The sequence below is a fragment of the Mustela nigripes genome, chromosome 3 (genome assembly GCF_022355385.1).
Source record: "Mustela nigripes isolate SB6536 chromosome 3, MUSNIG.SB6536, whole genome shotgun sequence".
NCBI classification, from domain to species: domain Eukaryota; kingdom Metazoa; phylum Chordata; class Mammalia; order Carnivora; family Mustelidae; genus Mustela; species Mustela nigripes.
In genome coordinates, this window is record NC_081559.1 from 158,238,707 (window position 1) to 158,265,866 (window position 27,160).

Sequence of the window (27,160 nt, forward strand, 5' to 3'; positions counted from 1 at the left end):
TTGACTGTAGAGTTTAGGGTCCATTTCTGGGTTCCCTGTTCTGTTCCATTGATCTATGTATCTGTTTTTGTGCCAGTACCATACTGTCTTGATGATTACAGCTTTGTAATACAGCTTGAAGTCTGGATTTGCGATGCCTCCAGCTTTGGTTTTCTTTTTCAACGTTCCTTTGGCTCTTTGGGGTCTTTTCTGGTTCCATACAAATTTTAGGATTGTTTGTTCCAGCTTGTGAAAAATGCTGGTGTTAGTTTGATAGGGATTGCATTGAGTGTGTAGACTTGCTTTGGGACACATAGGCAATTTTATATTTGTTTTTGAACAAATCAAGATGAACATGGAATGTTTTTCCATTTCTTTGTGTCTTCCTCAGTTTCTTTCAAAGTGTTCTATAGTTTTTTGAGTGCAAATCTTCTACCTCTTTGGTTAGGTTTATTTCTAGGTATCTTATGGTTTTTGGTGCCCAGATTTTCCAATTTTTGAGAATAGGACTGAAACTTAGTCAAATTCATGCTGCCCCCAATGTCCAGCATGAAGCTCCACCCAGTAGGTGGGCTGTAATTTGCTGAATGAATTTGAATTTTTAAGGGTTTTTCTTTCATAAGAAGGACATTGAAGAATTATAATATTCCCCATAAACAAGTGGACACTCAAAAAGGACTGCTCTGATGTTCTTTTATCTGTCTTTCCGTGAATTTGCAATTTCCTTACCACTTCAGGGCAAAACACCGAGTTTCCAAGAATAACTATTTTTCCTTCTCCATAACAGAGTTCAGGAAAAACCAGCTGTTCCACTGGATGAAGTTATCTTGTGCAGTGTACTCAGTATAAGATTATTTGATAAGAGTAAGAAGCTAGGCTTCCTTTTGGGTGGGGCTGGAGTATTTCCTGTTTGGAGGCTAAATCTTCTGAAATCAGAATTAATTTTCTAAAACATACCACATAGAATTAAGCCCCAGAGACATGTTTTTTTTTTTTTTTTTTTTTTTTTCTGTTTGTAGTCTTTTCCTTTCCTTTTAATAATAGGAGACATAAAAATTCTCACTTCACTATCTTCCTATTCTTAACTTTTCTTGGGGAGAATCCAGTTAGAAAATACTAAGTGTGGAGTCTCTTTATCAAATTCTTCATAGAGAAAATGATCTGAGCCAACACCACAGCAGCCAACATCTGTTGTCTCTGCAAGGAGACCACAGTGGTAATTATGCACGGGGTAAGTTGCTTAAAAAATAAATTGATCAATTTAAAAAATTAGGTGTGGAGAATAAAAAGGCACCTGAGGACTTTTTACAGTTTTTGTGGTACAATCAGCTGTATCCAAGAGAGTTGCTTTATAATATGAATATTCTTAGCTTCGGCCCCACATTTTCTTCAGAATTAACTATCATAATCCTTTTCATTACTCTAAAAGAGTCTGATGACTCTTTTCTCCCTCCCAACTCCCCTGTTAATAGTTAGGGACCTAATGTGACAGTAGTACTTGGATACTGGGTAGACTAAGAAAATAAAATAACTTAAGAATGACTTTTTATATACCTATTTATTCTTCCTCTTTATTCCCCTTAAAATGAAAATACCGAGACTTTCTATTTTACATTTGTGAAAGAAGATAGCAGTGCAATTAGTAGGAGGACCATGATCCTTGGATGCAAAACCCAGCTTCAACACCTAGTAGTTGTATAAATGGACTTCTCTGCATATCAGTATCCTCCTAATAACTACTTTGCAATTTCTCTGGCCATTCGTATAAACAATAGATATTCAAGTATAGCTATTATTGCTATTATCATCCATTACCCTGACCTACAGAAATACACAACTTCCTTGAAAAGGAAGAGTGATCAGAGATGGGTATTATTATACTTTAATTTTTTCTTTTTTGGTTTCTTTTGCTTCATTCCGTATATGCATGTGTGCATGTATTTATGATTATGAATGTGTGTGTGTGTGTGTGAGAGAGAGAGAGAGAGAATTTCACATAATGTATGTCAGGCACAATTTCAAGCGTTTTAATAATATTAATGAATAACACAGATAGAAGATTCTACCTGCTCATGGAGCTTACATGATTGTAGTAGGTATAGCTGGAAGCTGATAAATTCTATGGAAAAGTTGAAGCAATGGAAGAGGGAGAGGGATTTGGGAGTGGGTTGCACTTGTAGATAGGGAAGTCAGGGTAGGCCTTAGTGTAAATATGACACTGGATTGGTGTTCTTAGGGGCTTTCGTGTACTATCTTTGAGAATGGAGAATGGGGAGAAGAGAGATGAGAGCACAGAAAAGAAGAGGAGCCTGTTGATTTGTAGGAGAACTTGTGTATTTCCTTTGTGTAGCATGTGTCCAACACAAACTAACATAGATGAGCGAAGCCTTCCAGGTGGCCTCATTTTATTTTATTCAGCTTGAGCAAAAATCTTCTTTAACTGCTTTCTCTACATACCCTGAAAGATGGATACTGAACACAGTCCACTTGGTCTGTGACTGCTGCCGGAGGTCATCACCATGACTCTCGTGTCTGTTGCTGAACTGTCATGAAGCAAGGTCCCCAGGGCCATCAGAGTTGTTTTTGGCTCTTTGCCTACATAATGGCTGAGTCTGTAGTGGTTGTGAGTTCTACATCGTAGCTACTACACACATATGGCTATTCAAATTAAAATAAGTGACATTAAAAATTCAGTTTCTTAGTCACATTAATCACATTCTAAGTGCTCGAGAGCCATATGTGACTAATGGCTACTGCATTAACACAGAGAGAGAACATTTCCAGCACTGCAGAAAGTTCTGTCAGCATTTGTTATTTTACATGTTCCTATCTCTGACATTGTTTTTTCTGGTACTATCAGCTTCCAACCGTATCTCTTCCTTTTGATTTGTTGTTTCTCATGGTTTATAGGTTTAAATACTAGATTTAGAATTTTGTGTGAAGTAAGGGTGGAGAGTCCCTCAGAGAGCGCAGAGGAGTTTTCTTATATTCAAGTCATTGAGTTTTCATACTTAGAATTTATATTCCTGTTCTGACTGCCCCAAGGCCCTTTTCGCTTGGTTATTGTTATGCAGCTGTGCTCTGGGTGGTAAGAGAATCAGACTGCTGAGTTATTATGAGAGAAGTGCTATCAAACTTTAAAGGTAAAATTGTACTTTTATGGAAATGCTTTAGACCCAGTCAGTGGTACCCTACTTGGAGCAATGCTATTCAAGGAGTGTTTATTGACTGACTGCCTATGCATATGCCAAGCACTGTGTTAGGCCCAGGGGATGCTAGCAAAAATGAACATAGCTCCAGTCCCTGAGATCACAGTTTACGTGGTGGAGAGAGTCATAAATAGGCCGAGTTTCAATTGCCCAGTGCCCAGGTAGGCCCAGGATGCTCTGAAAGCCCAGAGGAAGACGGTTCATAAGCCAGGCTTCCCTGGGGGTGGTAAGGAGGGGAATGAGACAGGAGATGAGAGACCAGGGGATGCCTCCTAAAGAAGAGATTCTTAAATGGCATCCTGAAGGATAAATGGGTGTTAGTCACATGATGGAGTTGGGAGAACGAGATCAACAAGACGTGATGAACGGTAGTGTGAACAAAGATGCTGAGGAGTGAACTGACATGGTAAGAACGGGAACTTTAAAGTGTATTTTTGATGGAATTTGTAAGAAAAGGGAAATCATCTTTGTAGAGAGAGGCAGGCTTTGAATGGTGTGTTGAAGTGATGGTTTTCAGCAGAGCTGGAGAGGGGCAGGGCAGGGGTAGTGACCTAGGCTGATCTGACTTTAGTTCAGATTAGTTCAGGCAGCTCTGTGGAGGTGAAGTTTGGGGGAGCTGAGCTGGAGGCTTGTACACCAGTGGTGTTGGGTGGGTGGAAGAGAGAGAGCCATAGCAGGCTCTTAGGCCAGAGGTAATGAGGGCCTGGTGTGAGAGAGTGGAAGGAACAGAGGACCTGGGTTCAGTCACTGTTTAAGGCCTGAAATTATGAGTATTTGAGGATTAATTAGATGTGGGGACTGAAGGAAGGAGGAGTCAGAGATAACTCTAAGCTTTCAGGACACCAGTTAATTGAATTTTTCTTCTATGTTTACAGCCTAAGTTTTGACCTACAGCTTCTACTAGTGATTTGCATTGGTAACGGTAGTGTCTGGGATGGGTTTTGGCTGTCCAGGACACCATCACACTGTCATTTGTTAAAAGAGCTTAAGCACAGACATAGTGAAGTACCACTCTCCTATGACTTTAATTCTGCAGCAACCTATGAAAGTTTATAGAAATTCGGCTTCATTTCTAGTGGCTCCGATCCAGATGCCCAAATTACCCCATTGCTGGGACAGCCCTTGGGTGGACCATTGAATCTGTTACTCATTATGAACAACTGAAAACCATCAACAAAATTCTTGTATTATGCCAACAGTAACAAGTATTAACCAAGTATTAAGGTAGGTTTTGGAAAGTTATGAATCTCAAAATCTGTATAGCTGAACTCTTTTTTGTATATTTATACATATTTATTTATCATGTGGAAAAGCTAGTGGTTTCCTTTTTATAATTGTGCATTACTATTTTTTTAGGTTATAAATAAAATTCTGAGTTCTGACTGTTGGTGGAGACATGCTTATAGATCTGTAGTCATTCACTTTAAAGTAAAAGTACAAATTGAGTCCAGACAGGGGAACCAGAAGTAGGAGTGGCGCCAGCCCAAAGGGTCCATTACAATGGGGCCTATATCGAAAACAAGAATTCTCACATACCTGCAGTGTATTTTAAAATGATTTTCCAAGTAACAGTTAATATTTTAATGCCATCTGCTAGCCTTCCAGGAAAACCTAGTTCTCTCTTTTGCAAGATTAAGGAACCATGCCAAATACATGTTGATACTTCTGTTTTTACCGATGTATTTCATTATTGCATGACTAAAGTCACAAAACAGTAGGCAGCAGCTACTTTCTTTTCATAGTTTTATTTAGTCACTGCACTTGGCCTTTGATGCTAGCTATCTTCTCCTTGTCATTCAAACTGCTCCATCAAATTACATCTTCACTAGTCTGGCAGTTTTGAATGACTTCTTGGAGGCTGTGAAATGCTGCTCCCTAATTGGGAAGATCTGGGCGAGTCTTGTAGGAGGAAAGATGGCGCATCTCTTCCAAGTGAGACAACAGCATTATGGGACAATTACATAACATCTTCAGAAGTTTTATCTGGAGAATAGCGTTGTGTTTGGTGGTGAACAAGTACTGTAAGTCGAGAAGCATAAGCTTTCATATTCTTTAAGAATATGGGATAAAGGAGGAAAGAAAGCAAGCTGACTTTTTGTAGTTCCTGGTAGAGTTTACATTAACTATTTGTCAAAAGTTGGATTTTTTGTGGGGCGCCTGGGTGGCTCAGTGGGTTATGCTGCTGCCTTCAGCTCCGGTCATGATCTCAGGGTCCTGGGATGGAGCCCCGCATCAGGCTCCTTGCTCGGCGGGGAGCCTGCTTCTCTCTCTGTCTCTGCCTGTCTTTCTGCCTGCTTGTGATCTCTGTCTCTCTCTCTCTCTCTCTCTCTGTGTCAAATAAATAAATAAATAAAATCTTAAAAAAAAATTGGATTTTTGAAGATTTTTGGCTTCTAAGAACATTTGTCATGTACTGCCATTCTTTGTATGCTGTCCGTGAAGACTATTTAACAACATATCAAAATAACTTTATAAAAAGATATGTATGTATTTCATTAATCCCAGTGGGAGCTTTGTAAAGTGCATTTTCTGTATAAGTAATTAGTGTCATTCTGTGAAACTCATGACTTCTTAGGGTGGGAAAGAAGGGGTAAAAAACTATCTTTTCAAGCAATTTGTGATTTAGTACCAGCTGGTCAAGTGAGTTGAAAAACCTTCTGAGTCATATGTCCTATTATTTTGAATGCCTTTTCTCTCCCTTGGGAAACTGACTAACCTCTGCAGTCTCTCTCCCATGGCAAATCACTCTCAAACTTTGATCTCCTCAAACCAGTTTGTCAGATGTAGCAGACAAAGCATGTGTGACTTTTCTGTGCCATTTCAACCTGGCCGGTTGGAAATCATAAGTTAAGTCTGTATGACTTTTATTTCTAGGCATTACGGCAGAAGTTCTGGTGGTGACCTCTTTCGAGGAACTGCAGAGAAGGGCCCCAGAAGCAAGAGGCAAGATTGTTGTTTATAATCAACCTTACATCAACTACTCGAAGACAGTGCAGTACCGGGTCCAGGGGGCAGTGGAAGCTGCTAAAGTGGGGGCTTTGGCGTCCCTGATTCGCTCAGTGGCTTCCTTCTCCATCTACAGGTTGGTCATGGTGTTCAATTGAAATTCTTTAAAAAACCAGGATTGTCCATGAAAGAGGAGCCCTTATGAAATAAAAACAAACCATTCAAATGAAAATACTGGTTGTTTATGGAACTTCTCCCCATTCCATATTCGGTCATTTGTTTGTAACATCTTCTTTGGCCTTTTTAGGATTCCAAGCATTATTTGTACATTCTTTTAGAAAGCTTTCCACATTCTTGATGACCCCATAACATTCCTTATGTAACCAATATGTTATGTATTTTCATTGGAGGGAGAACTGAATTCACGTCTGTGTTTCATCAAAGGCTCCTCAGGACTTCAGAGGAAGCCAGGCCTTTTCCCATTGTTGCTAGAGAAGTGAAATAAAAATAAAGTCGGTAACATGATGGGAGTTGTCTGTGGTATAGTGGAAAGAGAGGAGGAAGCAGAGGATCTTGGATATAGATCTGGTTCTGCTCCCAAACAAGCATGTGGCCTTGGGAATGTTCTTAAACTCCTTGGGTCTCGGCATTCTCTTCTGTGAATCAGCAATGATGAAGAATTTAAATTTACAATGTCGCTTTGAGAATAAATGAGAGGAATTTATGAAAGATACTTGGTTTTCTGCAAAGGTCTGTATAATGTTTTGTGGTATTCAAGAGCAACATAAGTTTTTTCTTTTTCTTTGTAGTTGTGGTTGAGGTAACTGCAAAGTGCTTTATTGACTCTCAGTCTTAGGATAAAATTTAGCATTGCAGTAGGTAAAAGTTCTAAGACTTGACCTATAGACATTTGGCCTAGTTTAATAGCTACGTATGGTAGTGTCATACATTCAGGGCGAAGTATTTGATGGATATAAACATGGATAAAAGAAGTACCCCCTTCTGGTCGTAGTCTGTTCTCCCAAAGATAAAAAAAAAGAAAACAAGGCATGCAGAAACAATTGGAAATGCGGTTTATTTGGGTTTCAAGATCAGATTAGTATCTATTGTAAAGGAGAGTTTATTTATTCTACACAATTTTTGTTTGGAGCTGGAGACACAGCTGCTTGACCTTAATTAGCACCCTGAACCCTTGAAAATAATATAACTGAGGAGACATCAGCAAATAGAAAACCAAGTCAGAAGGGAGTTGTCCAAAAGCACAAAGAAAAAAGGAAAGGGACATTTTTCTTTTATGGGGATAAGATACCTTCCAGGGAGGAAGGTGGGACATGTTAAAACCATTTTAAAATGTTTTATGAGAGGAACTAGTTCCACTGATGTCATAGTGCTGAAATAACATTCTATGTAGAGACTAAAGGTTTGGGGACTAAGGAAATAATCATTGGACCATATTCTTTTGAATGGTTCATCTTCCCGGGAGGGAAGTCCTAAACTGACTAGTTTCCTTCCCAGAATACCTCAATCGCCGCTTAGAGTAACATCCTCCTCAGCAAGCTGTGGCCATTCACTATGATTTCACTGGTCATGAGATCTAAATTATGGAGTTAGTCTGCTGCTTTGTGAAACTGGGTAATTGCCAAAAATATTTATTTAAGGACTACTACTCATAAGACTAATAAACTCCCAAATGACTTAGTGTACTGCCAGGGTTAATTGACTTTTTTTTTTTTTCTGTTATAATGAAGATATCTGGGAACCAAGGCTATAACCCAAGAGCCCCAGAAAAATTTTGCCCAGCATAGGATGTAGACATCTATTGTTAGCCTCTAACATTTGGGGTCAACAACTTATAGTTGTATATTAAAAAGACATCTTTCTTTTTCTTCATATTTCTAGATCTAGACTGATTATAGTTTTTCCTTGATTTTATAGCTAACCATATTTCACTGGACTCTTGACTCATAACTTCGTATTTTTGATGTTTATAAATACATAAAAACATTGCCCTTTACACAGTACTTTAGAATCTTTCACATATGTCATCTTACTTGTTCTGACGACTTAGTGAACCAAGCAGAAGGGGCATTATTATTCCCATTTTACAGATAGAGAAATTAAAGTTCAGACAATTCAGCATAATATCATGTTTAAATCCTACATCCTGAAAAATAAAACCAAAATAAAACAAACTCTGCCTTTTTGTCCACTTCTAGCTCATTGTTCCACAGAGCTAATTTTCCTTAAAGAGTATTTTATGTTCCTGTCTCCATTTCTACATCCATCATTCACTCTACAGACCATTTTTATTTTATTTTATTTTATTTTATTTTATTTTATTTTATTTTTACTTATTTATTTTTAAAGATTTTATTTATCCATTTGACAGATCGCAAGTAGGCAGAGAGGCAGGCAGAGAGAGAGAAGGGAAGAAGCAGGCTCCCCGCTGAGCAGAAAGCCAGATGCGGGGCTCAATCCCAGGACCCTGGGATCATGACCCAAGCCAAAGGCAGAGGCTTTAACCCACTGAGCCACCCAGGTGTCCCGACAGACCATTTTTAAAAAATTTTTCAGTGTTCCAAAATTCATTGTTTATGCACCACACCCACTGCTCCATGGAATACTCTACAGACCATTTTAATCTGGCTTTGCCAGTATTGAAATGGAACCTGTTAAGGTCACAAATAGCAGCCCAACTTGTCAAATATAATGGACCTTTTCCAGGCCATCATCTTTCTTCCCCTCTCTGAAGCATTTGTCACTGCTGACTGCTTGCTAAATACCTCCTCTCTTTGGCTTCTGTAACTTTTTCCTTATATTCTCTTTCTTGCTCTCACCCTTTCCCATTCTCCCACTTTCCCTCTTTGTTTTCCGTTCATCTGGCTTCTCACTCTGAACACGAAGCAGTCCTTCATGCTTGTGACTTCAGCCACCATCTCCACTGTGACACCTTCCAAACCCACCTCTTTCCCATACTGCTGCCTGAGCCCTAGGCCCTTATATCCCAGTACCTCCTGATACATCTTTCAGATGTTCCACAGCTATCTACACTGCACTTTTCTTCAAAACAGAACTCATCCTTTTACCTCTTTATCCTGCATTTCCTACCTCAGGGAAGAGAGTATCATCTATTCTCCCTCCTAAGTTAGGAGGTTCTTGAGTACTTTTTCCCTCTTCCCATATCCATCGCTTCTGGTAATTACAATGTCTCATGGGCTCTGCTCTTAGTCGTTTCAACAAACACGTATTGAGTAGCTCCAGTTCCCAACGTTGCTGCACACTCTAGTAGTCAGGAGTCACTAACACTTTCCTGATGTACCACGTTTCCTCAAGGCTTCATGACTTTGCAATATGCTTTCCCCTCGCAGCCTTCTGTCCTCTTCCTCACTGTCTCATGCCACCCTTCAGGACTTGTCTTAAGTGATTCTTCTTCTGAGGAGTCCTCTCTGACACCTAGCTCCAGCTCAAGTGAGCACGTGTTTCTTCTCACACCATACCGTGCATACTCTGTATCATAATGTCTTGGAGTAGTTGTGGTTCCTGGTGTAGTAGGGGACACTGACTCTTGTAACGACTTCAAGTCTCAGTCCTTTAACACAACAGCAGCTGGTTGACTGCTCATATAATGGTTCCAAGAAGGTATTCAGCAGGTGGCCTTCTGCTCTTTCCCATCTTGTGACACCATAACCTCTAAGATCTCAGAGCCCTCTTTCGCATCCAGCTGGCAAGTAAGAAGATAGAGAAAGTTAGTAATCAAATGGGAGGTTTTCCATGGCCAGGTCTGAACACCGTGTACTTTATTTACTTCTACTCAAATTTTACTGCCCAGAATGGAGGCTGGGAAATTTGGTCTGTCCTTATGCCCTCAGAGGAAGTAAACTGTCCAGTCCATCCTAATCACCTCACTCCACTCTAAGTTCCAGACAAACATGAAAAAGAATATATATATATGTATATATAATGTATATAATATATATTTAATGGTGTAATTAATATATTAATATATACTACATACAAAATATATTTGATATATACTATATTATAAAATACTAAATACTAGTACATTATAAAATACCAAATATATTTAATATATACTATATATATATATTTAATATCTCTATATCTCCATGGTCTTGTATGTTTGCTATGTAATAGTCACTCAGGAACTGTTCTGTTGAAGGAATGAACTTGTTTGAAATTGTATGGTCAGTAGTGGCAAGGCTTTTTTTTTTTTTTTTTTTAAGACTTTACCTATTTATTTGACAGGTAGAGAAATCACAAGTAGGCAGAGCAGTAGGCAGAGAGAGAGAGGGGGAAGCAGGTTCCCCGCTGAGCAGAGAGCCCAATATGGGTCTCAATCCCAGGACCCTGAGATCATGACCTGAGTTTAAGACAGAGGCTTAACACACTGAGCCACCAGGCACCCTGGGGGCAAGGCTTTTAATGACAAACAAGGTAACCAGATTCTAGATGCTCTCTGTCCAAACTGTGTCGCCTTTGTATAATAAGTTAAAAACAATGTGATTTTTAGAGCACTTTGCTTTGTATTTAAGGAAAATATCAAGGTGCCCTAAATTGTCAGAGTATATCTCTTTTCTGCCCCAACATTTGTGAACAATGATGTTTTGAATTGCTGATTTAATCAAACTGCTCCCTTCTCTCCGACATTTTACCCATAGTTCTATGGGAGTGGTGGTGATATAGGATTCCGTTTAGGAGTAGCATAGAGATCAGCAACAGTAGGGAACAGAATAGAAATTGTAATTAGTTTCTGCTCGGCTTCAAAATCAGAGAGTCCCCTAAAAGGCAGAAAATGTTTGACTTGACACTTGCCTGTGTAGTTAACCATATATGTTGGCCATATGGGAAGTATAATAGTCACATGGTTACATGATGAATGATTTAAGAAACATCTGTAAAACGTCCATTACTTGTTGCCTTCAATATCTCTGGCCCATTGCTATCTTTTCTCTGTATTGCCATTATTAGTATTCTTGTGTGCTCAAATTTACTTCAAAGAGAAGATTTTTTTTTTCTTTGTTAATGCATTTATAGTGACTTTTCTTTTGTTCACCATTAAGTATCAACTGGGACTCTCATTAGATCTTTTTTAGTTTTTTGTATGTAAAATACCTTTTGCCTTTGTCATAGCAGGATATTTTAAGGATAAGCATAATAATATAATTATTATTTTAAGTTCTGCGGAAGAACCATTTGTCTTACATTTTTTCTCAAATTAATTATTTTTTTAGTAAATATTTATTGAGAGCTAACCAGTGCTCAGAAGTTGCCAAGCTTTAGGGTTATTAAAATGAATTAGACATGTTTTTTGTTCCTCAGAAATATTCTGTCTGGCTAGAAGAGAGGAGGGTAAGCTTAAAATATAAAACTAATCTCTTTTTGTATTTAGTGCCAAATAAGTGATGGGGGAAAGGAATGAAGGAAAGAAATGTACATTTATTTAGCATCTACTATGTACTATGCATCTCTGATGGCTTGAATAGTTTGTTTCAATTATTTCTTTATCCAATCCAATGGAGGCAGATAATTGGTATCTGCCAAACAGGTTCAGAATGCTTAAATAATCAAGTTACACAGCTAATGAAAGAACTAGGATTCCTAATTAGAGTCTCTGGTTCTAAATTCTATGCACTTTGGATTGTACCAAGCAACCTATGCTTTGGAATCTAAAAGGGATAGCAGAAATCTGATTAGGGCTGGCTACATAGTGGATTTTGAATATACTCAATGAAGAAGTTGAACTTGAACAATAGAAGAGGGGTGTAAAGACATTGTGTACATGATCAAGGTGAGAATGCATAAGCCAACAGGTTTCACAGGAGATCAGGGAAATGTAATTTTGGGGTGAATGCGACGAGATCAGGTTATGAAGAATCCAGAGTACCAGAGTGGGGAGTTTTGAGTTTATGTAGAGGAAATGGGGAATCACTGAATGTGGTAGAGTTGGGGGGTGATGTTTTAGAGTAATGTTTCTCTAAAGGTGGTCTCTGAAACACCATTGGCACCCTCACCTGGGAACTTGTTGCTATGCAAATTATCAGGCCTCTCCTGAGACCCATTAAATTAAAACAGCCTGGTGGTGGGGCTTGTGGTTTATCTAGCCCTCCAGGTGCTTCTGACGTATGTTAAAATTTGGGAACTAATGTTTCAGAAAGATCAGTCTGGTGACTGGGCAGCCTGCTGTGAGAAGGAAAGACAGGAGAGTGCCCTACTAATGCAGATGTGAAATAACGAGGGCATCCGTGTTGGCCGTGAGAATGGGAAGTGAGAGACAGCAAAGAGGGATAGTGTGAAAAAGTGATCAGAACTTGGTTGTGTTTGAAGGGGGCAGGAGGAAGCATTGAAGTTTACTGTAAGGCAAGGATCAAAAATCGTGGGATGAGTCTGTGTTCAGTTCAGCCCAACGTTTAAAAATCATGAGAGTTGACATAGAAATAGTAATTTGTGGTTTTTAGAGAAAACCGAGATCTGGCAACATCTAGTATGTTCCATGAGGCAGGCCAGCAGATTGGATAAGCCACCAAGTCCATTTAGTTGGAGGGATGTACCCTTACCAGTCTGTGTAAGTATCTTGGTTTCCCTCCACCCAGCTTGGTGACCAGAGAATGATAAGAAGTGTCCGGGGTCAAAAGGGGGAGCTGACTGCAGGCAACACGAGCAGCTTGGTTTTTAGATATTTTGAGTTTGAAGCAGCTGTGAGAAGTTCCATTAACCTGGTTTTTATATTTTTTAAGAAAAAAAAAAAAAGAGGTAACAGGTAAGCATTTCCATTTCTCTGTTATCTACCTTTTGGATCACCCAAGGCGATTTAAAATTCTGGGCTGCCTTCCTTGCAATGCAGCGGCCCTTGGGACTTCTGCCTCCTGCCTTCTCAACATGTGAGCTCAAGAATGCAAAGTAATTTTTATATTAGCCCAAGTAAAATACTATTCAGAAGGTAACTCCACTGAGGCCAAATTGTCTGTTGTGCTCTCATTGCCAAATACACATTTTCTTTCCAGTTATTTTCTCCATTGCCCCAGATAATTGAACACAGACTAAGTTTTAATCAGCTAAGGAAGCAAAAGGCTCTCCCTCCACTTCACTGTGAAAATTGAATCACCTCGCTGGGTAAGGAGGCATGGAGGTGGCAGTGATTGTTGATAGAACTTGCTTTGTAAATTTCTCCTGCTTTATGTTTTATATCGCTTGTTAATAGAGGATAGTGAAGAGGAGGAGGAAGAGCATCAATCCACTTTGAGATGGACTAAGATCTGATTAAACATTCAGCTGGAGAGAGACGAGTGAATCCAGGTGATGTTTATGGAGCGTAGGAGAGGGCGAATGTTCTACCATCTGGTGAGAGAGCCGTGAAAAGGTCTATAAATCAATCCCTATAATGATACTTAATTAATACAGAGTCGATAAATGACATAATTGAAGCGCTGGTTGGGCTACATCATAGAGTTAAATAGCTTCAAAGAGGGCTCTGATTAAAGCTATTACAATTTATAAAACATTCTTCATCTTAAGAAAGCATCTTGATGAGATTTAACAGGAACATTTTTGTAATCAGAGGACCAGCTTAAAACATTCAGAGCAGAGGTGAAATGTCTTAAGAGGTCTGTTTTGGATGATTTTTGAAAACCAGTTATTCCCAGAGAGTAAAAAAAAGCTTGTCCCCCCCCCCACCTCCTGTTGCTTTTTTAATGGGAGAAAATTAATGCCGCTGCTTCACACTTAGACCATCTTGGATTTTTGATGTCCTGGTGGTTTGGTTCTTTGGCGTGACCTTAGCATAATTAGCTATGAAGCTTGATTTAAATTGTTTTGAAATATCGTTGCAATTTGGGGGGCATATGTGTCTTCCGGGGAATTACAAAATAAGGAAGATACTGCCATGACTCAAAACCCAGCAACTGGGTCAGCCATTAGTAGGTTCTTTTCCTGCTTAATTCACTCTGAGGCTCATAACAGATGCACAGTAATCAAGCAGAATGCCAGTTCTCATCATTTATGCAGGTGGAGGGCCACTGTGCTCCCGCGGGGGGAAACCAGAGAAGACCCACACTGAATGCAGCATTTTTTTTTTTTTTCTTCTGATCATCCCTTTCTTTCCCCTCTCTGTGATTTTGGAAGGCAGATTCTTTTTAGAAGGCCTTTGTTAGAAATTCCAAAATGGTCTTTAATCACCGAAATCTTACTGCTTCAGGTTCGGGTGACAGCCGTACTCCCTCAAAGTAGATAGAGTCGGGCAATGACTCCTAAGCCTCACCCCCTGCTTCTGGAATCTTTGTTAGCCGTTTGCCAGATGTGTGACCTTGGCAGACTGTGTAAACTCCATGCCTCAGTTTCACCTGTAAGGCGGAGGAGATGACGGTACCTTCTTCCTGGTGTTTTGTGAGGTTTTTAAACGAGATGTTATTGCCTAACACAGTTTTACGCACAGGTAAAGCACTACTGTTCTATAGTCTCGTCCAATAATGACTGGATATACTTATCGACGGAAAGAGGAAGGAGGGAAGAAAAGTGTGGAGCGGCAGAAGGAGGGAAGGAGGAAGAAAAGGAAGAGAGGAGAAGAGGAGAAAAAAGTAATTTATTTGGTATCACTGTTGTCATTGCAGCCCTCTGCGACCCTAGCGCTGTGTTGTCATCTCCGTCTCCACCTGTTTAGTTTGTCCCGACTCTGGGGGACGCGTTTGCCGGTCTGTTTCTCTCTCTGGCCTGGCAGTTCTCCTGGGGACATGCCGTGTGTCTTCATCTCTGTGTCCCCAGGGCCGTGCTCAACGCCTGGCCCACAATAGTGCTGCAGTGAATGAAAAAAGAGGCAGGGGCAGCCAATCCAGTTTGCTAACCTGTGAATTCAAGGTGTCACCATTTCACATTCATAGGAGTTGAATAATACTGTAGATGAGGTGACTAACCTTTTGAGTTGCTACTTATCAAAAATAGAATCTCCAGAATCTGAGAGCATAGTTATGTAAATGTTGGTAAAGTATTGCAAACTGCATATTACTGTAGTGCTTTGTGAGGCTGCTGTAATTAATGGTCTGTTTGCATTCCTAGTACTGACTGTCATTTTTCATCTGCTTATAACCTTGATACAAAAATGTGTTCTTGGCTGGTGTTTTGCATTCATAATTTTAAAATGTATATAAATGTTCACCTTCTATTTTCCAGCTTTCTGATTATTGAAAGCACAAGCTTAAGAATCACATCACCGTGGCATGTTTTTCTGAATCTCGGGTGGTAAAAAGAAATTAATGCATTTTGAATTCAGGTTTCAGGATTATGACAATGTTGTTTGCTTATGCAGTTCCCTTTGAAAAAATGTCTAGTGTAGGATATGAACCAGAAGATTCCTGAGTAGCCTCTATAGTCAGTCTTTCACTGTTGCCTGTGCCTTTGTTCCCTCTCTCTCATGAAAGCTAAAGGCGACTCTTAAATTCTCCTTGCGTCCACATGACCTGTTGGCTTCTTTAGCCTTCTGGAGATAGCGCTAACCAGAAGGTACTACAGGGAAACCTTGGAGGCTAACAAATCTGACAGTATATACCATGGAGTTTGGAATCAGACAGACCTGGATTCAGGTGCAGGTTTGGCCACAGAGAGGTTGTGTGGCCGACCTCTTGCACACTGCTTGACAACTGTGAGCCTGCTTCCTCATCTGCGATGTGGGGAGAATACTGTTTACCTCTAGAGCTGTTGACAGAATGAAATGAGATCAAGCACTAGACATGGGACCTCATACCTAGGAAGCACTCGGTGAATTATAATTGACATTTTGATCATGGTCACCGTTGTCATTGTCATCATTAGGTCATGATTGGACAGAGCAGGTAGCTTGATAGGAACTAACTCATCTTAGAAAACAGAACTCCCGAACTCTCCACAATATGGGCTCCAGAGACCTTGGTTCTGATTATCTCCTAATTTCAGGAACTACTATTGTCTTCTTCAGTCTTTGGCTTAAAACTCTGCTCTTTGTCTTTTCTCCCCACTCTGGCCTCACATTGAATGCTTGGAATTATTCTTGCATGTAAGTGTTAAAGCTGAGGGTGACTCAGACCAGTGATCAGTTTGGCCTGCTGATGGAGAAGCAGTGAGTTTCTATTTTAAATGCTATCCAAGCTATTTTCCACCTCAGGGCCTTTGCACTCATTGAACCCCTTTGTCTGGAATTCTGTAGCTTTTTCTATGGCTGTCTTCCTTTCAATTTTTAGTTCTCTACTGAAAGGTTTTTTGTTTTTTGGGGTTTTTTTCCCCCCTGAAAGGCCTTTCCTGACCATCCCATGTAGAGTAGCATTTTCCCTCTTACCTAATTCTCTTACCTAGTACCTCATAATTCTCTTACCTAGTACCTCTTCTTTCTGCTCAGAATCCTAATAACATTTGGTAACTTCTGTCTGTCTACCTATTACTTGTTTAGGATGTTTCTCCCCATGAGAATATAAATTCCATGAGGACTGGACTACATCCTTCTCCTGTATACCATTATATTCTCAGTACATAGGAGATTGTCTGGCACACGACAAGTACTCATGAGATATATGTGAAAGAATAACAATTTTAAAAAAATCATCAAAGGGGGCACCTGGGTGGCTCAGTGGGTTAAAACCTCTGCCTTTGGCTCAGGTCATGATCCCAGGATCCTGGGATCGAGCCCCGCATCGGGCTCTCTGCTCAGCAGGGAGCCTGCTTTCTCTCCTCTCTCTCTCTCTCTCTCTCTCTCTGCCTGCTTGTGATCTCTGTCTGGCAAATAAATAAATAAAATCTTAAAAAAAAATCATCAAAGATCAAAAGAATAGAGAACCAACCAGAAATAAATAAATACTGAATCATGTCTGTTTTCTGAAGCCACATTCTAAAGTATCACAGATTTTTTTCCCCAACTTTTTTTTTTGGAAAAATATCAATCTATGGTAAAAATTGAAAGAATATTAAATGACTCATAAACTCTTTATAAGAGATTGCCTAACTTTTCCCAGAGAGGTGGTACCGTTTTACATTTCCACTAGCCCTGTGTGAAAGTTCAGTCTTCTCCACATTCTCACCAAAATTTAGTGTTGTCAGTCTGTTTAATTTTAGCTATTCTGGTGGGTGTGTGCTGGTACTTCACTGAAATGTTGATTTTCATTTCCCTTATGACTAATGATGTGGAGCAGTCTTTCATGTGCCTATTGGTCATTTCTGAATCCTCCTCTGTGAAAAGTCTGTTCCTGTCTTTTGCCCCTCTTGTGACTGGATTGTTTCTATTTTTTATTTTATTTTTTTTGAGATTTTATTTATTTATTAAAGAGAAAGAGAAGGTGCATGTATGAGCTAGGGGGAAGGGAGAGGGAGAAGGAGAGGCAGACTCCCCGCTGAGCAGGGAACCCCAATGTGGGGCTCAATCCCAGGACCCTGAGATCATGACCTGAGCCGAAGGCAGTTGTTTAACCAACCGAACCACCCAGGCATCTCAACTGGATTATTGTTAAATTATTGAGTAGTGGGAGCTTTTCATTTATTCTAGATACAAGTGCATTTTCAGGTATATGTTTTGCTAGTACTTTCTCCCAGTTGATGCCTTGCCTTTTCCTAGTTTATGTTGTTTTGTTTTTTGGCTTAGCACTGTCTTTTGATGAATAAACATTTTAAAATTGATGAATTCGAATTCATCAGTTGCTTTCTGTGTTCACTCATAAGCCCTTTATCAACATTCATTATTTAATATTTTGCCACATTTAGTCTCTTTCTCTGTTTCTGAATCCTATGAAAGTGAGTTAGGTATAGCCATGAGGAAGCCTCACCCAGAAACACATTACCATGTTTTTCAGGAAAACAAGAACCTTCTCTAACATAATGCAGAATTTTCACTGTTGTCATACCTATGAAATTTACATTGTTACATAATGTGAAGTTTATCCATATGCAGATTGCCCCAGTTGTTCCTCATTCCCGTAATGTCCTCGCTCCCCCCCCCACCCCAATTTCGGAATCCAATCAAGGACATCCTTAACATTTAATTGTCCTGTACCTTTAGTTACAGTCCTGTAACTTTAGTCTACTTTAGTCTGAACTGTTACCTAGTCTTTTTAATGACATTTTTGAAGAATACAGGCGGCTGTTTTGCACAATGTGTCTCAGTTTGGGATTGTTATTTCCTCATTATTAGACTCAGATTAAATATTTTTGGCAAGAATTCTATATGGATAATGTTGCGTCCCTGCTATTGCATCACATAAGGGTGCAAATAATGTCAGTTTTCTTTATTAGTGAGCCTGAGTGTGATCACTTGTTTAAGGCAGTATCTCTGGATTTCTTCATTGGAAAGGTACTTTTCACATTTGTAGGGGAAATACTTTGTAATTGTGGTGAGATGCTTTGAGATTTCAGGAATCTTAAATCCCCCAATAAAATTTCACCCAATGAAAATTTAGCATATGTTAAGGATCCTTGTCTGAATCAGTCGTTACATTGCTGGTGGGAGATGTTTTTCTAATTCAGTGATTCTGCTCACATTTATTAACTGGCCTACTTTTGTAAAGAGGAACTCTAACCTTTTTCCTCTTCTTACTGTTTTTGAGTATCACCCCATGGATTTTTAAAATTGTATTATTAAAATTCATTACAGTCATTATTCTTTTTGACAAAGCATCAAAAATTTCAAAGTGCTTAATACATGTGAAAGTTAGTATTTTACAATAAGCTCAAATATTTTAAGCACTGGAAGGAATTCACCTTTTATATCCAGGGGAACCCAAGCTATCTCAGATAAGTCAACTAATTAGCAGGGTGTAATCAATACCATTTCCTCTGAACTTTCTCATTAGCAGCACGCACTTTGGAGTAATAACTCCTGAAGTTATTTTTAGAGTTTACCATTACCAGTGTATGCGATATGCAAATGAAGATCTTTTGCCCCATACATAATTGCTGTTAATTGTTAAAATAAATGAGCAAAAATCTTAAATCTAGCAATTACTTCTGATTTTCCCTAGATTTTTTTTTTTTTTTTCCCTTTTTTTGCTCTGCCCAAGCTGATGTTGAAGCATGTGTTTTCAAAGAGCCCTTTCCAGGAGAAGTAAGTGTCTCAGTGTGGGTTTGCAGAGGCCTGTAAGATGCTTCTTTGGGAGGAGGTTACCTAATGGTGGAGAATAGAAAACTGCAAGTTATCTACCCATTCCACCTCACCCTCCTTACCAGTGGTTGTGAAAGGGTAACCAGCCTTGGCTAGCTGCAGGTCAAAGGTGATCGTTTAAAAGCTGAATGAATGCCCGTTGCCACCCTGGTTGCTACTCCATAAATTAGATATTTCACATTTAGGAGAAGAATTTAATTTTTAGCATTTTCCAATTCTATTCATTCAATAAGTATTTTTTAAGTGTCTTACATATTTTGGTCCAGGGGAGGACCCAAGTTTTGCAGGACTAGGCTCTTACATAATTTGGGGGCCTCTAAAGAATACAGAGGGGCAAATAAAAATTTTGATAAAAAATCAACTTTTACTTAGAATAACAAAAATTGTAACAAATTACAAATTAAAGAAAGCTGCCAAATAATACAAACATTACAAAATTCAGAAAAATGTCATAATGTTTTTATTAAATAACTCCCTGTCAAGCTTCTGTATTTTTTCTATGTTTTTTTGCTTGCCTACACTTTGATAGCTTTTTATATGACTATGCTTTTGTGTTACATTTTCCAGAGAGAAAATAAAAAGAGAATTCAGTCTTTCCTCCAGCACAGTGGATAGAAATGTAGTTTTTATTATTGATAGTTTGGGAAAGATTATTTCAGGTTTACAGCTTTTTATTGGTAATACCATATACATTTTTAGGATTGTGTCAGATTTTGGAAAGCTGCTGTTAAGTTTCTTCCATGTATGAGTAGTAAGATTTCAGGACATTATACTTTCTTGTATTTCTTGTTGACAATGAGTTGACGACATTTGAATGAGTTTGGTTTCTATTTCCTCTTTAGTGGCATCTTATAACTTTCTGTTATCTTTATATTTGTCAGTATTTTGTGTCAAATCAATAAGAAGTTTCAGTCTTTTTTCAGGGGGATTTACTCTTCACTATTTGTATTCCTAAATAATCTAAGAGGCTGTTCATCATGAGAAAGTACATTACTCTCTCTCAGTAAATCGTGGTTTTTGTATGTCTTTTGTCTGGTGTTGACAGACTTGCTTAGGACAGATATGTTTATACATGCTAACGTGAGCCCCAAATTGTTGACACATGCAGATCAGGTGACTTCATACATAAGTGTCCTCACTGTTTGTGGTACAACTCCAGGTTTGCCCCCCACAAACACAGAAATTCTGTTAAATTCCATTGTATGTGACTTCCTCAAAAAGGAAAGATAAAATATAAAATTAAAAGTTGTGACTATAATATATGCTGAATTATTAACTCTGTTCTTGACAGGAAAGAACTTCCTTTTTAAGTAAGCATGGATGAGGGGCTCCTGGATGGCTCAGGGCCTGAAGTGTCTGCCTTCAGCTCAAATCCTGGGGTCCAGGAGGAACCCCCCCCCATCAGGCTCCCTGCTCGGTGGGGAGTCTGTCCCTCTCCCCGTGTTCCTCCCCCATGCCCTTTTGTGCTTCTGCCCTTTCTCTCTCTCAAATAAATAAAATACAATCTTAGAAAAGTAAGCATAGATGAGAACTGAATCATTCATTTGTAGTTTTACAGTTTGATAACTGGAAGAGTTTCCCTAGGGACTAGCATCTGGGTCTCTACCACTGTCTCCCTACTTTCACTGCCAGCTGTTGCAGGATAGTTCTCAGCACAAGACGGCCTATGACACCAGTAGTCCCTGGAGCCATTTCAGGATGGAAATGACAACTGTGAATTGCATAAATACAGCCCCATCAACCCAAACTAATATGACCCCAGATCAACTTCTTCTTGGCTGCATGCTCAGAATGCCGGTATCTATCCCGGTTTTGTCCGGTGTGATGGGAAGTATGACAGAAAGGAAGTCCGAGTGGATTACAAGAGTTGACACCTGTCAAGCGCATAGACCAGTGCTGGGCTCCTGGTAAGGTGTAGTTAACACCATCCTCCCCGACCTTGTCCTCACCACTATACACATTTCGGTGGACTTTTCAGTTTTTAGTGGTATGGCACTGGGAATTCTTACAAGCATCTTCCTCCTGTTTCTGCTTCCTTTTCCTTTTAGAATCTAGATTTCAAAAATGTTACAGCTGGGCAAGCCCTTAGAGAACATCTGCTCCACCCCTTCATTGTACAGATGAGGAATTTGGGGCTGAGGTCACTCAGCTAGTTAATGGCAGAACAAAGACACATGTCTTTTAGCTCCTGCTACCACGCTTCCTTTCTCTCAAGTCCCCTAGGCAGATCTCTGTCAGACTACACCCAGCCTCCTGGGATTAAGAGTACATTGATTTAGGCATGCATTGATTTAATCTTTGTGGGGTTCCTCCTCCCACCCACTCCAATTGATGTTTTTAAGAGTTAGCCTACCCAGTGTGCTTCTGGAATGCCACATAGCGTTGCTCGTTCCGATAGGACTTTTAGCAACTGTACCATGAACATTCTCACACGAAATGGAAACTCACCTTATGAAGAGGTAAACTTTCCACAGGCTTTGTGTTTTCCTTTCCTGGTGGGGAAAGAGCCTACTTGTCAGCTGCCTGGCCTTCCCTGGTGCTTAGTTTTTAATCTCCAGGGAGGTGAGGCCGACAAAATGTCATCCCTTCTCCTGCTAAGGAAGGAAGCTGTGAAATAGATCTTTGCTGCTTACATGCCTCATGTTGCTTAGCACCAGCTGTATCCATAACACCATGGCGTATTTCAAATACTCCTCCACTGGAATATTTTTTGAAAGGAATTCTGATGCTCATGAATGCCCCAACTAGGTGTTGATATTATGCTGATTTTTTAATCTTAATTGGAATAACTTCCCTGAGAAAATTGAAGTGTATGGACATATGCTTATATACTGCCCATTACTGATGTGGATTTTCTGCTATAAATTCTAGGAGTCCCTTGATTCAGAGAGAGGAAGAGGAAAGAGCTGACATATATTCAGCCACTTTTAAGTATTTGTGCTTGTATCTGTCATCTCAGTAGAACCTTAGCAAGAGTCTTGGGAAGCAGGGAGATTTAGACACATTTTATATTTGAGTAACTTGATCAAGATTATATCACTGGACTTTTTGGAAAAGGTTTTTTTGCTTCTCTGTTGTCCAGTTTAAGAAATAATAGTCTTGATATAATTGAAATAGTAATAAAGGAAAAAATACGTAGATAAAGGTTTTGTAAGATCATATTACTAAGGGTTGCAAAAGAGACCAAACATGTGTTCCAACTGAGACCAGGTTGGGAAAATAAAAGGTAGAAAACATCAAACAAATGTCCTAACACCCACAGTAATTGATACCAAAGAGAGCTGTGCAGTCTTGGGCCTTCCGCTTGGGAAGGTGGAATTTGAAAGACATTATGTTTCTGTGAGGCTCATTTGTTTCGTACCTTCCATCTTGTCTCTTTCCTCCTCTTTATTCAGTCTCTTCTTGTGGCAAATAACAGTTTCTAAATTTGATTCCCTATTACCTTACAACTTAGAAGACAAAGGCACAGTTAGTATCCTCCTGGCGACCATAGCTTCCCTTCCAGAGATTTGCCCTGTGGCAGCTTCAAGCCATTATTCTCACTTCCTTTGCCCATTTTGGCAGTTCCCCAAGACCTAGGGAGGAAGAAAAGATCTGCAGCTATGCAGACCTCCAAATCAAGACCGAGTTAATGAAATCACTCCTCCACTTGCCCTTGCCTGTTACTGAATCCTGCTCCAGCTGGGATGGAAAAGGAGCTTTGGTCATGCTGTCAAAAGCAGATCAGATTTCTCTGCTGCTGGTTCTTCCTTTCTTAACTCAAAACAAAACAAAACACCACACAGAACAAACAGGACTCCCCCCCCCCGCCCCCCGCCGCCGCCGCCCAAATGACAGAAGATGAGAGTGAAGGTAGTTTGTACTATTTTCATATTTCATATGTTCAATCATATTTTTCCTCAGCAAATACGATGGGGAGTGGTCCTTTTTCCTTCTTTTCCCACCTTCTGGCATGAGATTGATAGGTGAAGATAAAAATACACTGGCCCTCCAAGAAGGAGCTGCTCCTGCTTCGCACCTAGCCCATCTCCTTGCCCTCTTTCTTGCTCCTGCTCACCTCTCCCTCTCCGTGTCTGTCTCCTCTCGCCTTCGATTCGTGGCTTGGAGAAATCTTTCACTCTTCTTTTGACAGGTGTCAGATAGACAGTATGAGCTCATTGAGGCTGAACTGTCTGGGGGAAACTAAATTTGTTCGGAAGAACAGCAATTTGGATGACAAGTGCCAGGACACACCAGATGGCATGACTGGGGAAGCTCTTATCAGGCTCCCAGCTCACGTTCCAGGTGGCCTCTCTGTCTCTTTGTCTCCCTCTCATTCCTCTTCTTTCTTGTTCATGGTTGACCCAAACAGAAACCTTGAAATACAAATGAAGTTCTTCTTCTAAGTTCCCAAGAAACAGAAATAATAGTGACTCAGCGTGAGATGTCTACATCCCCCCAAAAGGATAGCCAGGGCTTGCTTACTATCACTTACATTTATTATCACTGATGTTTCCCAGACCTTTATGGGAAGAAGCCTCAAATTTGAGCCCCACTAGTTATTTAATAAACAGGTCTGTTACCTAAGCTGCAAAAAATTTGACATTTTAGACAGTCCCCAGCTGTGACTACAGTTTGGCAATTCTTGCCGAGATATGAAGAGAGGAGTCCTTAAACCTTTGGCCCTTTTGCCACACAGTTTGTTATCTTGGGTTCCTACTTGCCTGAAAGGGAACCTGTGGTCATAAATATCATGGGAAGGCATTTAGTGAATGTGAGGGTTTTTTGGGTCCATGTAAAACATTCTGAAATTCAAGGCCAGGGCACTGTGGCAGGCGCTAATCTATGAATCATTATACTCTTAACATACCCTGAGAACAGGAAGAGAGAGATCAACCTTTATAGACACAGGCGGAATTTCTCCTCTGAACACTGATAATTCATGTGACATTTGCTGTTTGCTTATGTTTGCAGGGAAGTTCTTTCCCTCAACCTTGCACTGTACTGTTACTGGTCATTTCACAGACCTTCTGAAAGGGCAATACAAGGTGATGTTTTAGGTACATAAACAAAGCAGATGTTTTTAGTGTTGGGCATAAGGTTTGTTTTATTTGTTTTGTTTTGGTTTCAGTCAATATTTGGTTCACATCAGAAACTTTATTTTTCCAGCCTGTAAGCTTTGGCTCTGGATTTACATGTTTTGGGAGGTTTGATGTTGTTGATAATCCAGTCATGAAACTTAGTTACAGAAAAGGTTTATTGTGAGTGAAAAAAATATTGAAGAGTGTAGACAACACATACTTTCATTTTTTATTATTTAAAGAATATTTACTTTAATTTTGTACTGTTTATTTATTTAATTCTGTACTAAATGGTACATGGGCTTGGTACATAGGAATCCCATGGTTTTGGCAAAATGGATTGCTGACAATGCCATACCAATCCAAAGCTTGAAGTTTTATCAACAACTTGAGGTAGAAATCAGAGACAAAGCCTCTGAGCAGCTCCCTATAGCTGTCACAACCTCCATGTAGCAAGAAAGTACATGGTACTTCTGCTCTTCTCACCAAGGGCTTTTGGAACTTTAGCGTATTATTATTATTGTTATTATTAAAGACTTACTTATTAAAAAGTCTTTTTAAAGAGTAGTTGTACATTTAAAACAAGATTGAAAGGGAGGTACAGAGATTTCCCAGGTACCCACTGCTTCCATACATGCAAACCCTCCCCCTATCATCAACATCCCTTCCCCAAATGGTAAAATTTTTCACCAGAGTTGACCTTGGGGTTCATTCTTGTTGGTGTGTGTCATGTGGGTTTGGACAAATGTATAATGACATGTGTCCACCATTACAGTGTCATTCTGAGTATTTCCACTGCCCTGAAAATCCTCTGTGCTCTGCTTACTCATCTTTTTCTGCTCCTAGCCCTGGCAACTACTTTTCTTTTTATTATTTTCCTATTTTGTCTCTTCTAGAATGTCAAAAACCCTGGAAGCTACAGTGTGTAGCCTTTTCAGATTGTCTCCTTTCATCTAGTAATATACATTTAAGGCTCCTCCATGTCTTTTCATAGCTTGACAGCTCATTTCTTTTTAGCACTGAATAATACTCCATTATCTGGATACCAGTTTTTCCATTCACCTGCTGAAACACATCTTGACCATTTCCAAGTTTTGGCAATGATGAATAAAGCTGCTGTAAACATCCCTGTGCAGGTTTTTATGTAGACATAAGTTTTCAACTCCTTTGGGTAAATACTGAGGAGTATGATTACAGGATTGTACATATTTGGTTTTGTAAGAAACTGCCAGACGGCCTTTTGAAGCGGCTGTACCAGTTTGCATTCCCATCGACAATGAATGACAGTTTCTGTTGCTTCACAGCCTAGCCAGCATGTGGTATTGTCAGTGTTTTAGATTTTGGCCATTCTAAGATACATATAGAAAGGTATCTTATTGTTTCAGTTTGCATTTCCTCGATGGCATATGATACGTAGCGTCTTTTCATATTTATTTGCTATCTGTATGTATTCTTTGGTGAGGCATCTGTTGAGGTTTTGGGCTCATTTTAATTTTTTAAAAATTTTCTCTTCTTTTTGGAGAAAGGAGGAGGTGAGGTGGGGAGAGCGTTGGCTTTATTTATTGGTTTATTTTTAAATTTTTAAGTGGGCTCCATATCCAGCATGGAGCCCAATGCAGGGCTTGAACTCACCATCCTGAGATTAGGACCTGAGCTGAGATCAAGAGTTGGACGCTTAACAGGCTGAGCCACCCAGGTGCCCCTTTGGCTCATCTTTAAATCAAGTTATTTTCTTATTGTTGAGTTTTGAGAGTTCTTTGTATATTTAGGATAAATAACCTTCATCAGATATGCCTTTTGCTTCCAGTCTGTGTCTAGTCTTCTAGTTTTTTTGATATTTTCTTTGGAAGAGCAGAAGTTTTTGATTTTGATGAAGCCAAGGTTATTCAGTCCTTTCACAGAGTGTGTCTTTGGTATTGTATCTAAAAAGGCATCACTATACCCAAGGTCATTTAGATTTTCTCCTATGTTATTTTCTAGGAATTTTATGTCTGTGAACATACACATTTAGTTCTATGATCCATTTTGAGTTAATCTTTGTGAATGGAGTGAGGTTTGTGTCTAGATTAATTTTTTTTGCATGTGTATGTCCAGTTGTTACAGCATCTTTTGTGGAAGAGACTATGCTCTACTGAATTGCCTTTGCTCCTTTGTCAAAGATCAGATGAATATGTTTATGTGAGTCTATTTCTGGGCTCTACATTCTGTTCCATTTGTCTATTTTTCTATTCTTTCACCAATACCATACTGTTTTGATTACTATAGTTTTATAGTATGTCTTAAGGTTGGGTAGTGTCAGTCCTTAAACTTCGTTCTTCTTCAATATTGTTTTGGCTATTCTTAGCACATTATTTTGAACAAATTTAGATTTCTGATTTTTTAAAAAAGACTTACTTATATATTTGAGAGAGAGAGAGCAAGCACAAGCTGAGGGGAGGGGCAGAGGGAATTTCAAATGGACTCCCCACAGTCCCCGCAATAGGGACTTGATCTCATTATCTGAGATCATTATCTGAGCTAAAATCAAGAGTCAGATGCTCAAATGACTGAGCCACCCAGGTGCCCCTAGATATCTGAGTTTTAAGGACATACAGATTAGCAGACAAAGGAATGATGGAGGACATTCTGACATTGAGGGAAGGGACAGAAAAACTTAAGTATAGCCACAAAGCTAGATTGCTATACCTACAATGGTGGAAATTCTTAAGTATAACATTGAGTCACCCAGAAAACTTGTATCCCTTTTTTTTTTTTAAGAAAAAAGGTAGGGAAATTGAAGACCCAGTAGAACTTACTTATTATATATATATATACATATATATATGTATATATATATATATATA

At 39.4% G+C, this 27,160-nt stretch overlaps 1 protein-coding gene across 3 annotated transcripts in view; it reads left to right on the top strand.

Moving 5' to 3' along the window:
* Positions 1–27,160, top strand: part of CPQ (carboxypeptidase Q) — a 383,503-nt gene that overhangs the window by 138,099 nt on the left and 218,244 nt on the right. For all 3 annotated transcript variants that reach the window (XM_059394904.1, XM_059394903.1, XM_059394902.1), the window contains one exon: positions 6,063–6,270. In XM_059394904.1, coding sequence (XP_059250887.1) covers positions 6,063–6,270 — 208 coding nt within the window. The remainder of the gene's footprint in view (positions 1–6,062; positions 6,271–27,160) is intronic.